The sequence below is a fragment of the Diospyros lotus genome, chromosome 6 (genome assembly GCF_014633365.1).
Source record: "Diospyros lotus cultivar Yz01 chromosome 6, ASM1463336v1, whole genome shotgun sequence".
NCBI lineage: Eukaryota > Viridiplantae > Streptophyta > Magnoliopsida > Ericales > Ebenaceae > Diospyros > Diospyros lotus.
The window spans coordinates 10,780,707-10,793,638 of record NC_068343.1 but is presented as its reverse complement, the minus strand read 5'-3'; the positions used below and the strand labels follow the sequence as shown (position 1 = coordinate 10,793,638).

The 12,932-nt window shown below is 37.1% G+C and overlaps 1 protein-coding gene across 6 annotated transcripts; it reads right to left on the bottom strand.

Moving 5' to 3' along the window:
• Positions 1 to 1,638: 1,638 nt before the first annotated feature.
• On the bottom strand, positions 1,639 to 5,858 carry LOC127803204 (NAC domain-containing protein 37-like). Of its 6 annotated transcripts, none has more exons than XM_052339282.1 (5): positions 5,680 to 5,858; positions 5,008 to 5,097; positions 3,895 to 4,127; positions 3,322 to 3,593; positions 1,639 to 2,573 (listed from the first exon to the last, which is right to left on the bottom strand). In XM_052339282.1, the coding sequence occupies exons 3-5, from the start codon at positions 4,058 to 4,060 to the stop codon at positions 1,998 to 2,000; spliced, it is 1,014 nt and encodes a 337-aa protein (XP_052195242.1). In that variant the 5' UTR covers positions 4,061 to 4,127; positions 5,008 to 5,097; positions 5,680 to 5,858; the 3' UTR covers positions 1,639 to 1,997. The 6 variants fall into 6 exon arrangements, with proteins under 6 accessions (XP_052195242.1, XP_052195238.1, XP_052195239.1 ...); XM_052339278.1 differs by having other exon boundaries at positions 3,895 to 4,075; XM_052339279.1 differs by having other exon boundaries at positions 3,895 to 4,075; positions 5,008 to 5,094.
• Between the last annotated feature and the right edge of the window lie 7,074 nt (positions 5,859 to 12,932).

The following is a 12,932-nucleotide window of genomic DNA, read 5'->3' as shown; positions in this document are numbered from 1 at the left end:
GAGAGTACACACCACAGATATATATATATATCTCAAAACACACACATTGATAGAAGTCGTTGAACAAAGTCATAAGCATATATAGGCATAGGACATGTTTGATTTTGCTACTAATTTTTGTGTATTTGTTTTCATTTTTTGTTAAAAATAAAAATTGAACACTGCATTTGATAAAATTGTTATTTTTCAAAAATTCTAAAGTAATAACTAAATAGTATTTGATAAAAAGTGTTGTGTATATTATTGAGAAAACCTCGTGCTGAGCCTCTCTTCTTCCCAAAGTAACCCCTATGTTTGCCTGTCTTTCCCTCTTTTGGTCTCCCTGGCCTCATCCACTGCTATGTTTTGTCTTTTCCATCACCTTGTTAACTGATTTAGCCCTAATACCCAATCCCTTTAATTTTTTGGCATTGGTTGTGCTAGCTAGCTAGGTGAATCGCATTTGTTTATTGGTTTCTCTAAAATTGGCATTTTTTCCTCGAAGGCTCTTCATACAACCTAAGACGAGGGCCATCGCGATTCTGATCTCCTTGTGGGAACTTTAGCTGTCGATTTGGTCATGGGGCCTCTTCTTTGCATCTGAGGGGAATCGACGACATCTATGCGTATGGTCTTGATTCTTGACCACCCTAGTCCTTGCCTTTGCTTGCCTCTCCTAGCTAGTTTTGCTACAAAGAGTTTATAGGTTTCTTGTTTTGCATGGCTCTCCCACTGCTTTGTTTGGATGAGTTAAGCCTCTCTTTTGTTGTTACTAGTCTCTGGCCTTGATGTTAATGCTACCCCCCCCCACCCCCACCACCCCCCCCCCCCCCCCCCCCAAAAAAAAAAAAAAGGTGTTAACACTTGATCATATGATTAAATATGTGCAAACGATAATTAATTTTAGCAAAAGTATCCCTCGATCTCTTGCTTTGGTGTGGCTCATAAGTCACAAGCGGTGGAATTGATGAGGGGGAGTGGGGGTACAATTAGTTGATTTAATGAAACCAAATATTAACACCATTTTGGTACTTTCCTTTTCTATTTTCTTTTTATTTCAAAATATGAAAAAAAAAACTTCATGTGTTTGTTATTTTGAAAATGAAAACAACGAATGTATCAAAAAGTCATTTCCATGTCCTTTCTAAAAATGTAAAGATAACAACAAAAAGAATTAAAAACCATAGTACGTAAAATTGAACGAAGGTCTTCGTGTACTAATTGTGGCTTCATTCTAGGAGAGCTTTACAAAAGCGAGCTCCAGCATTAATTGTAACGAAATTGATCGGAGAGTTGCTAAATTTTCTTGAACTTGGCTAATCTTTGGAGTAAATATCATCGTTTTGATGCCCAGTTCGTTTGAACCAATCAGCTTCAACTCTGGCTAGTCATTTGTGTGAAAGCATTAATTGTCCATATATTCCCAATATTTAAGAAAGGATCCATACAGATACCTTTTTGGTCTGATTCTGCATGCAATGCTAGATGCTTATTACTCGATTGAAAAAATCTTAAGATGTTTGATCAGCAGAAAAAATAATAAAATATATATATCTTTAAGTAGGTGGGACAATGAGAATTCTTAAGATGATGATTCCTTGTCAAAACATTATATGTTAATGATATAATATATATATCTATATATATATATATTGCTCGTGATAAAAATTTGTAATCACTATTATTTAAATATTATTATAAAAAGTGAAGATATAAACTTAACGAGTGATGAATACATGCAAGAAGCCTATAAACCACCGTCCATTTTTCTTGTAGTATTTGTCCTGGGCATGCCTCTGATCAGTCACCCTCGATCTGCAGATGATAAACCCTCTTCTTCTCAAAAAGACTCTAGAATTTGCATGTGCATGAGAGAGGTTTTCTTCACTCATCAACACCACCATGTTTTTACAAAAAACAACGAACGTACGTACGTACTCTCCAACATTATCCAGTACTGCTTAAACATGAAAAGCTTAATACCATCAATAGCAATAGAGAAACCTCTTCCATCTCTCTTATTTATCAAATATGCAAATTCCAATATCGCGCTCTGTGCCCGAACTCAACAGCCCAGTTAACTCGTTGGCTTCTCCCCTACCACTCTGCAACAACAGCAGCGCCATGTCCGAACTACTATTTGCTCCGAAGCTTGGTTCCTCGTATCTGTCCTCTTGGCTCAACTGGGAAGCCACGAACTTGTCCAGATCCCTCCAATCAGTAGTCACCTTCTTGCTGCCATTGTTATTGTTGCACCCTCTTGGTTGTTGATGATAATCATCGTTGTGTTCTGATATAAGAGATATGGATGAGCTCGGCCTCTTGAGCAATGGGAGCTGAGACGGGCTCTCCAGCTGGGGGAGCTGTACAAAATGATTCAAACTCTCTGCCGCTTCTAGCTCTTGCTTGCAGATGAAATTTTGGGCCAGGAAGTTCTGTTGCTGCTGCTGCTTCGTAATGAAATCGAGTGGATCGACAACCGAGCTTACCCCGCTGGGTTCGTCGTAGAAGTAGGCCGAGTCCCATCCTTCAATGCTCTTACTTTGACCCGTTGTTCGCTTCTTGAATGCTCGGCAGACCACCCACCCTTCTTCCTGCCACAGTTTCCCCAAGTTCATAAGAAGGACGATATTTACAAACAGAAACATAAAGAACACAAGAAGACAACTTTTGTTTTCTGGGTATGGTTGAATTAATTAGGAAATGTGACGTTTTCCCTTTTTTTCTCGGTTGGTTTGGCCTCTTTCTGTTGGATAAAGATGGTCAAAAGGGAACAGTTGATGGAGAACTGGGGGTTTTCTTTTGACAAGTTGAATTGGGTAGATAGGGATTAGAGTTGAGAACAAACAGAAGACTTGGTTGATCAAAGACCATCATTCATTTGCTTTAAAGTTTATAGCTTTTTTGATTTTGTTGTTGAAGTCAATGATCCGCCAAACCCACATAGTGAGACCGTAGAATTGGACCTAGCTAGCATGCATGATTCATGAAAAGCACCAGTGGTTCCGTACCACACAAGTTGGAAAATTGGATGCTACAAAGTAAACAAGTAACTCGTTAAAAAAAAAAAAAAAAGAATAAGAGAGAACGGAAACCAAGTCTTCTAGAGCATTTGTTTGATTCGAAAGAATATTAATGCCATTTTTTCACTCTCTGGACGAAATAACAGTAACCAAACCAGATTCCTCCCAACCAAACATCCAAAACAGAAGATTCTACCCATCAATGGGTGGGTGCGAAAGAAAAAAAAAAGATGACTTTCTCAGCCATACCCACTAGGCCGAAGATATATGGAGAGAAGTCAGTAATTTAGCGAGAGAGAGAGATGCTTAATTAACCAACCTGTGGAGGACCATTCTCTTCGGTTTCTAGCCTGTACTCGTGCATGATCCAGTCAGTTTTCTGGCCATTGGGCGCCCGGCCCTTGTAGAAGACGAGGGTCTTTCGCATCCCGATGAGTTTGGACTTATCGTACACCGCCTTGTCCCGGCCTGTCGCCTTCCAGAACCCAGCCAACGTCGCTCTGTTGGTCCTCGTCCCAGTTGGGTACTTTTTATCCTTGTGGCTGAAGAAATACCACTCATTCTGCTCTTCATAACCAATCCGGCACCTCTCTGCAAACAACCATTAATCTCAGATCGCCCTTCTTATCCAAAGAAAATTCACTCGATCCATATATTCTATATATATATATCATCCACATATATGTATAGGCCTTGCATGTTGATCTATTATTACATGTGTGCATGAATTGTTTGATATCAAATCTGGGCAGTTTTACGTGTACCGATGAGGTAGATCAAGGCTCAGATTAGTTCATGTTATTGAGAGAATGATCAACAACAGAAACCCTAGAAATTAAATAGAAAAGAAAATCAAGGTAAGGGTTAAGTATATGGATCACTATATATGTACCTTGGAGATCCCATGGTTCAATCCTATACAGGTCAATGTCTCTAATAACATCAAGATCAATCTTCTGGGAGGCGACCTTCTTCTTGAGATAGTAGCCCACAAGCTCCTCGTCCGTAGGATGAAACCGGAACCCAGGTGGAACGCATGATTCCATGGTGTCCATCATATGCGGCTGCTGGCACTGTATCAAATTCAACACCCCACAGTCACCAAATTCCTTTTACTCCATCATCCTTGAATCATAAACGTAACAAACACAGTGTGCAGAGAAAGAAGTGAGAAACAAAAATAAATAAATAAAAAATGAAAAAAATGATGAACCCTACAAATGAAAAGGTGACAAGTGTTATCAGATATATAGAACCATCATCATTTATCAGCACATTTGGTAGTGAGGAACATCCATCCACCCGTTTATAGCTGTGAAAGGAAATAAGCGCGTGTTGCATAAACAAAGCCCAAATTTTTAGGGGTATAATGATTTTTATGGGGATGGAAAAAGGTGGAGGTCTAATGATGAGGCTTCTTCTGGTGTTTGTTAAAAACCAAGAGGGGAGTTGAAGATGAGGCTTCTCTTGTGCTCTTGTGCAGGTCTGAAATGAGAAACGGACAAGCAGAGGTTTGTGCTAATGATGTTGTCTTGTGTTGGGCAATGGTCGAAATGATGATTCAAGAACTGGGTCTTTCTCCCGCCACACCCATTATCAACTACATATAAAAATACCCCCCCCCCCCCCCCCCCCCCCCCCAAAAAAAAAAGAGTAGTACTTCTGTTAGAAGCTAAATTGACCAAAATTTGTTAATGGAAAGAGAAAAGGCACTAAATTTGACTTGTGAATAGATATAGAGAATTTCCTCCTTGTTTAATGAGTAATTAGGAGGAGATTTTGAATGGGGGAGATGAACAAGAGATGGATGGCGTTATCAGCGGATGAGCACGCGTTGGTTGAAAGAGAAAAGGGTAAGGAGAGGGTAAGAAGGGCACCAATTTGATTGAATTGGATGGAAGCCTGCAACGGAATAGAATTAGTATGTATAGAAGAAAGAGAAAAAGAAACATTATTGCAGGAAGGGTCTCAGTCTGCGACTCCTTCATTCTGACTGTACACTGACCGTTTTGTCTGCCTGTCGAGAATTACAGTGGCAATCCTGGACCTCTTCGTTTAATGGACTCAGATGGAGATGCAACATTGCTGACTACTACTGCACGGCACCCAGAAATTAAAACTACTTACAGAGAGAGAGAGAGAGAGACGATCCAAAGCTGTACGTCAATGAATGTGAGGCAGCTGCAAATTAAAGAAATTGTGCAGCTAGGCGGCTGAGTAAAAGGGGAGAGTTTGCAAGTTTATAAACATGAGACTGGGGATTTGATATATCTGTGCCTCTTTAATTAGTGGCTATTTTTGTTTTCATGTTTAATTAACTCGATCGATCTGTACATGCCAAATCATCTCCTTTAAGATGAGAAACGATCGAGTAAAAGATACGTACAGACGGAATGCTCTCGATCAGCTAGAAAACCAATCAATTAACGAGATGTTATGCAGTTACTGGAATAATGGACTCCTCAGTGTCCCTTTCTTCTTCGATATGTAAATCGGATGACAGAAGGGAAATTAACAATTCAACAGCCACAGAGAAGACATCAGAGTTTTGGGAGAGAAGCGTTCACAAATATGGAACTAATTAATTATTACTGGATTAGTATATACAAGTTAGAACTAGCTAGCTAGCGTTGAGTTTGAGTGGATGCATGGAGTAGTGCAAGTTAAGCTTAATTACCTGCGCGCAGATATACTGAGGAAGGAGTAGTAATATGTTGTTGGGCTAGCTGGTGGAGTATAGCATTTAATGAACGAGAGAGAAAGAGAGCGAGAGGAATGAAGAAGAAGAAGAAGAAGACAAAGGAAGAAGACGATGTGAGAGTCCGTTAAAATTGGGGGGAGGGGAAGAGAGAGAGAGAAGAGACAGAGCAAGAAGAGAGAAGACATAGAATAATATATATATATATATATATATATAAAGGAAGGAAGGACGGAAAGAAGGAAACCGAGTGAGGACCGCGCGGTACTGCGCATGGATTGATGTTTGTCCCCAGCTACCTCGAATTGACGTCACTTCCTAGCTTTCCCCACACTCAATAACATAACTCAAAACGGAAATGAAATTTAATAGTTCAAATTTTACATTTTTATTAATATTTTTTATTTTTATATTTATATTGATATGATATTTAATATAAGATATTAACGAAAAGTGTCATTATAAATATTAAATTTGAGTAATCTAAATATTATTTTAAAAACTATAGTTAAGGTATAGTAAATAGACATTATTTTTAGATAGATTGTATTTATTTTGTTTAATGTTTAATTATAAAATATTCGATAATTGAATTGTGTACGGCAACATTTAATCAAAATTAATAGAAAATTTTTATAACTAAAAATAAAACATAATAAATATACTTTATCTAAAAATGAGATGCCAAATTAACATTACCTTCTTTTAAATAATTAACATCTCAAAATTAGGAAAATAATATATTTTATTTTATTTTTAGTGTAAATATATTCAACTTAGGTAATTCTAATTATTGCCTTAGTTAAGCAACAACAAATGCATATTATTTTTAATAAGTTATATTTATTGTATTATATTGATTTATTAAATGATTTATACATATGTTCTCTACTTAATTTCAAATATTCCATTAAAAAAAGTTTAAAAAAGAATACAGTATGTTCTCTACTTTTGAAATTAGCTTTGATTTTTATTAGTTACTGCATCTGTGAAAAGGGTATTTTTTGCAATGAAGATAATGAAAACTCGATTGTTCAATTGCTTAGCAAATGCTTTGTTGAATGATTGTTTGGTTACATATATTAAGAGAGAAATATTTAATAGCATTGATAACGAAAAAATTATCCAACTCTTTCAAAATATGAAAAGTCGTAGGGAGCAATTGTAATATATATTATATGCATATATTTAATTTGTAAATGGATGTCAATTATGAGATTAATTTTTATTTTAAATTTATAGTTGGTATATATTATTTTAACAAATTTTGATAAATTGATGGTATGTCATAGTTATTTATTATAAAAGTTTTGCCTCCAATAGGAATTTTTTTTAGATCTATCCCTGAATCAACTAATTTGAATAAATTAAGGTTAATACCATATAAGTTAGACAAATTTTAATTAAACAATAAGATAACAATCACATATATGGATGTATAAGTGAATGTAAGAGAGATAAGAGAGACATTAATTACAAAAGAGGCATCAAACTTTGATTAAAGATTTTTGAGATTCATAAGGCTAATTATAAGCATTACTTGCACACACACATATATATATATATAAGATTTAAAAAAAGTTTAGAAAAAACAGAGAAAAATCTTCTGTATTTTCTTTTTGAATGGTGAGTTATATAATAGGACAAGATAACTATTAATTAATTAAATGCCTAGCTAGCTAGCTATTTCAAATTGTCAAAATCAAAAGTCACACATTTAGCTGCATCGCCAGAATCATTTCATTTTCTTTCTTTTTAATCTCAAATATATTAATTCAGACTTAGATAATTAAATTGTAATCGAAACCGCCAATTCCAACCAAACAAACGCCCATAGATATTTTACTTTCTAATCAGAATTTGTTGTCACAAAGTGCCAAATGTTACGTTGGATCATCAATTCAATCTGTCAAGAGGAATTTCACGGGTCGCTTTCCCGATATTCCAGGACACGTGGCATGCCGGAGCAATACGACGTTCTTCCGCCACGTGTTGCCTGTCACCGCCATTCGACTTGACTGTTCCTCTTCACGCCTGCAGCCGCCCTCCACCTCTAGGTCCCCGTCGGCTCGAAATGGCGTCGGCAGGGCTGCGGCTCCGCTCGACGGTAGGACAGGGCCCATGGCACTGGCGAAGCACGTTTACGCCAGGGGAGCCCACGTGCCGCTGGGCTATGGGGTCGCTGTCGAGGGGCATTAATGTCATTTTGCGGTGTCCGAAATGATTTTGGGTCGACAAGTATTCGGGAGAAGCAAGGGTTGAGAAAGAGAGCTAGCAGAGTGGAAGGGCAGGCAGTGCTTTACGCTAACCGTTGGTGCGGACGTGTAAGCCAGTGGTTGGTGGGTAATTATGTATACTCTCACTTCTTTACGTAGAAGATAAACAAAGCAGAAGAAGAAGAAGAAGAAGGACCCAAAAATACCCAGGCCCGGCCCCAAGATTTCAGCCTTCTGCACTTATTATAGGATCGAACCAGACGTGGACCTTTCCTTTCCTTCACAGAAGCTGACACGAACAGGCTGTTGGGTAGAGTTATAATTTTTTTTTAAACTTAATTTACGCGTTAATTATTATTTGAGATGTTGAAGTTAATAAATAAAGAGGCAACGAAGGAGGGGATTGAAGCTTAGGTTGGGGATTGGGAGTTCAAAAGGCATTAAGTGATCAGATCACCATCACCGGCCTGCTTTCACGGGCGGTTGGACTAATTGGTTTGGTGACCCCTTTCGTCTCTAATCAATTAAGAATATGGTCCTCACTTTGCTGACTGGGAAATCCTAACTTCAAATACTCCTGGACATTCTTTTTCTTTTTGTTTCTTCTTTCAACTCCAAAATGGCAAAATTATTATTAACAATATTGAATAAGATGGATTTGTATATCTATCTATTTATCTATATCTATACACACCCAAAATGACGCACCAGTTGTTTCATTAATTATAAAAACAAAGTCAACCATTGATCATGTACTTGAATAAAGTTTTTTCAAGGCAGCATATATATATATATATATATAGATACGATATCTAAGGTTTTGTTTTTATAATAATAAAAAATATCATTATCATTGCCCACGAGAGATGGTCATTTCTGTCTGTCACAAGAGAAGCCAAGAGATGAAGAGATGGGAGGAGAGCCCTCTGAAGTGAACTGAACTGATTACTCGTAATTTTTTGAGTTAACAGAAAAAAAAAAAAAAAAAAAAACTGAACGTGGACCTTCTCGTTGGGTCGCTTTTCTCATGACCCACCTTAATCAATTTGGTGCCCCATCCGTTTTAATTATCGCAGAATCATGGTAGCTCCCCATTTAGCTCACATTTCACTTCATGACACTGAGGTAGGTAAATTAAACGAAATTTTAATATTGTATGTGACATTTAAGTAATTTGTGTGGAAGTTATTTACTGTGAAAGTGAACCAAGTAATATATTAATTAATAATAATATACCATAAGGTATTATACAAATAACTTACAAGATATTATATACCCATCTAATCTAGAAATTAAGGTGATATATAATAATAGGTCCTATATCTGCGTTAGCTAGTTTAGCTTTGGATATTGTATATTATAGATATCTCAATTCAAGAGAAGGTTGCCGATGTTAAGATTCGATGAATTTATGAATACAATAACTCAAAATATTTATTTAAAGGAGAACTGGCTTTTTTCTATCAACTTGCAGCTTATCTTCGTCTCTAATTTAGGCACCAAGGGCTCATTCTGAAATCACTCTTTTTGGTCGGAGGTCACTTGTAGTCAACAACAACTGTTATTAATTAGATGTTATAATCACCAGACTTTGCAACTGTTGATTCGCCAAGTACATGCATATTCTTAGCCCGCTGATGCACTATACTAACACAGCTGCACCCATGATGAATTCAAGTCAATTAATTGGGGGGAGGGGGGAAGGAGACAAAATTTGCTGGCGAGAGAGAGAGAGAGAGAGAGAGAGAGAATTAGGCATGAGGGACAAGTAGTAGTAGTAGTTCTAGTGGTCGGGTGTAGGGTGGAAGGTTAACGCAGAGTTCGCTGTGGGGAAGCTTTCAGCACTAAAATTTGTTGGTATTCATAAACATATGCAACTAATTAAGAAGACCAAATTCTGGACAGAAACTATTGGCCTTCCCTTGCAGCGAATTTAATTTGACCATCGTTTTCCTTCATCTCAATGACGGAATTTCTTCAACACAAACATATATTATTATTATTATCATTATTGGTCTTACGTAACTCTTATATTGATTGAACACACATTACCTTAGCTAGCAAGGAGTAGGAGATTTACTTACTGCAAGTGGGGAAGATGGAAAAGTGAAGCAAATTAAAAGACGGTGAATTTTGTAAGGAACTCAAGTAGAGAGAGAGAGAGAGAGAGAGTTGGGCTGGGCGGCTAGGCAGTGATGGAGATTGCACGTCCACGTAGGACGGTGGTGGTCGGCCGAGGTTGCCAATCATGCGGCGGACCGCATCATTGAACTCATGAGTCTCTGGCGGTCCCTACCCACCACCACCACCACCATTTCCAATGCCTCTCCAAGCTCGGCCGCTCTACAGTTCTAGCTTCTCTCTCTTCTCCAAATCCAAGCTCATTCTTTGAAAATTTGCTGATGGGAGCGACATTATATTCATGCATAAACATATTTATAGTGACTCTATAAAAGCCTTTTTTATTTTTTTTCTCTTGAGAAAAGGAAAATCTTAGGAACAATATTGAAATTGAGAAAAATTCCTTTAATTATTATTGTAGAAAATAGATATATTAAATGTCCAGAAATGTGTAATATAACATATTTATTGGTATAACATTCAAACCGAATCCACGGTTCCAAGTCAAATACCCTATTAAGGTATTCTTCTTTTTTTCTTTTGAAAAGGAGAACTTAAAAACATGAAGACCTCAAGCCCCTGTGCAACCAAAGAGGCCAAGCAAAGCACCCTGAGATCGAGAGCACCAATAGCCCTTGAATATACAAAAAGACCCCAATAAAACATTCTTAAGAACATCATGAATAAGTTCACGGTCGATTTTATAACCCAAAAACACTAATCATATAAAATAAAAATAAAAAAGTTATTCATGCGATTCAAACACAAATTTTTTTACAAAACTAACTAATTAATCCACGTTTATTAATATTCGGGGTAACACATAGTATACACTAGGTAGTATGCTAACAATTTTTTTTAAAATAAATAGTTTATGGTTATTTTTATAATTTATTATACATTATTAGAATATTATTATTACTATTGTATTATTCCAGTGAAAATTAAGTTAGAACAAAATGGTGGCTTAGCGTAGTCAGCAGAAAGAGATCACTAGGGGGTCCTATCAGGATCTTAACCCTTTGACATTGACCCTCCAAACTCTCACTCTAAATTGTAAATACAACATGTTACCCTCTGGTTAGGGTCATGTATTATATATATTTATGGGTTAATAAGGTGGTTGGTGGGAGGGAGGGAGGGAGGGAGAGAGAGGAAGCTATATATATTAATTAATTAAAAAATCAGTGGTTTGAGCCAAACTCGTAAGCTTCACTCCTCAGTTTTGCAAGCTGCCACAGTAGTGTGTGCATATATATATAAGGTGTGAAACACAAGCTTCTTTCAAACGGGGCATGCCCCATCATTGCACCCCTAGTGAGGTACTAATTGATAGACAAAGGACAAATTAATTAATATACATACTACCATCTGTATATGATGTCCTTCTGGAATCTATATATCTAACACACTTCCCTGCCAAAGTTTTATCATTGAAATCGACACTTTTTTTAAGCAAAATTATCAACTTTATTTCATACCCATTCTTCGATTTTTACAATCCCCACCTAAAAGAAAATTTGTGTGCATATATATATATCTATATATATATATGGAGTATTGCCCTTCTATGAGACGATCGATGATGATGATTGACCATCATGTAAAAATTAGAGCGCGTCTCCCGTGCCTAACTAATGCTGAATATCCAATTTAATGAAAATCTGGATGGCGATTCATCTATCTTCTCCAATTTAAAAGGTAGGAATATGTAGAAAACAAGAAGAAGGAAGAAAAAATGTTGAAACTTTGAATTAATTTGGAGGAAAGCAAAGGAGAAATAGTATTCATTGTGTGATGGGTCTGAATTAGGGACCACAATCTCACTATCCGCTCGCAGCTCGCTAATTTTCTGGGAATAAAACATCGCTCTCAATATATAGGACCTCTCCAAGATTATATGTATCAGAAGCGGGGCATGGCAATCACACACACACACACACACACACATGTACAAACAAAATATTCATATATATAGAACGAAGGAAGTATTTATTTAAATAGTTCCTTTCTTGGATCATACATACATAGTCAGCCTTCTGTACCACTCTATTGATTGATTGTACTTAAGCCTAGCTGCAATAACTAAGCTGTGGTAGAAATCTCATTCTGAAAGTTAAAGTGGCAAACTTGATCACAGGGACTCTAGCTCCAGCATGCAGGCAATAGAAAGAAATACTGAGAGGGATGGGCCACAGTTGATTGATTTATTGAATTAGATCTGTGTGAGAGAAAGAGAGTGATATTGATATTCACTGCAGGTGGAGGTGGGCAGTATAGGAGTAGTATTAGTAGTTGTGAAAAAGCTTCGATGATGGTGATTCTCTCCATTGACATGGCTCCGACACTGCCCCGTGTTCATCTAAAATCAATTAATCAAAGCTTTCTCCAGTCCAGTCCACTGCTTGGGATTGGATTGCAATTCATTATATTGTAACGCGTTAGAAATTGACTCCTCTCTCTCTCTCTCTCTCTCTCTCTCTCTCTCTCTCTCTCTCCCTCTCCCTCTCCCTCTGGTTGCTTGGTGTGGTGTGGTGTTGTGTTGCCCACACAGACACACATGCCTCTTAGTTTTGGCTTACTTTAAGGCTGCTTTAATTGTTGTTTTCATCCGTTTGTCAAAAGCTATGATTCCTTTCCTTCCTTTCCTGCTTCTGCTCGCATTACTACTACTATTATTGCATTTTTCTTTTTGATCAATTTCTTGCTTCTGTTGCTGCTGCTGCTGCTGCCGCTGCTAAGGTGGTTCCTAAGCTTTCTTTGAGATATTAATTACACATGAGGACATGTCAGCCACATTCAATCATAATATGTATATTATGCATCGGCCACATTTTGGGAGCCAATTCACCTGCTTCCACCTCAGTCCAGTTACTTATAATTAATTATGACTCT

Coding starts and splice junctions, on each gene's coding strand:
- LOC127803204 (XM_052339277.1), bottom strand. CDS start 4,343: ATGCAACACGCGCTTATTTCCTTTCACAGCTATAAACGGGTGGATGGA. Junction 4,076..4,220: donor CACTTGTCACCTTTTCATTT/GTAGGGTTCATC, acceptor AATTTGATACAG/TGCCAGCAGCCGCATATGAT. Junction 3,594..3,894: donor TGAACCATGGGATCTCCAAG/GTACATATATAG, acceptor GGTTGTTTGCAG/AGAGGTGCCGGATTGGTTAT.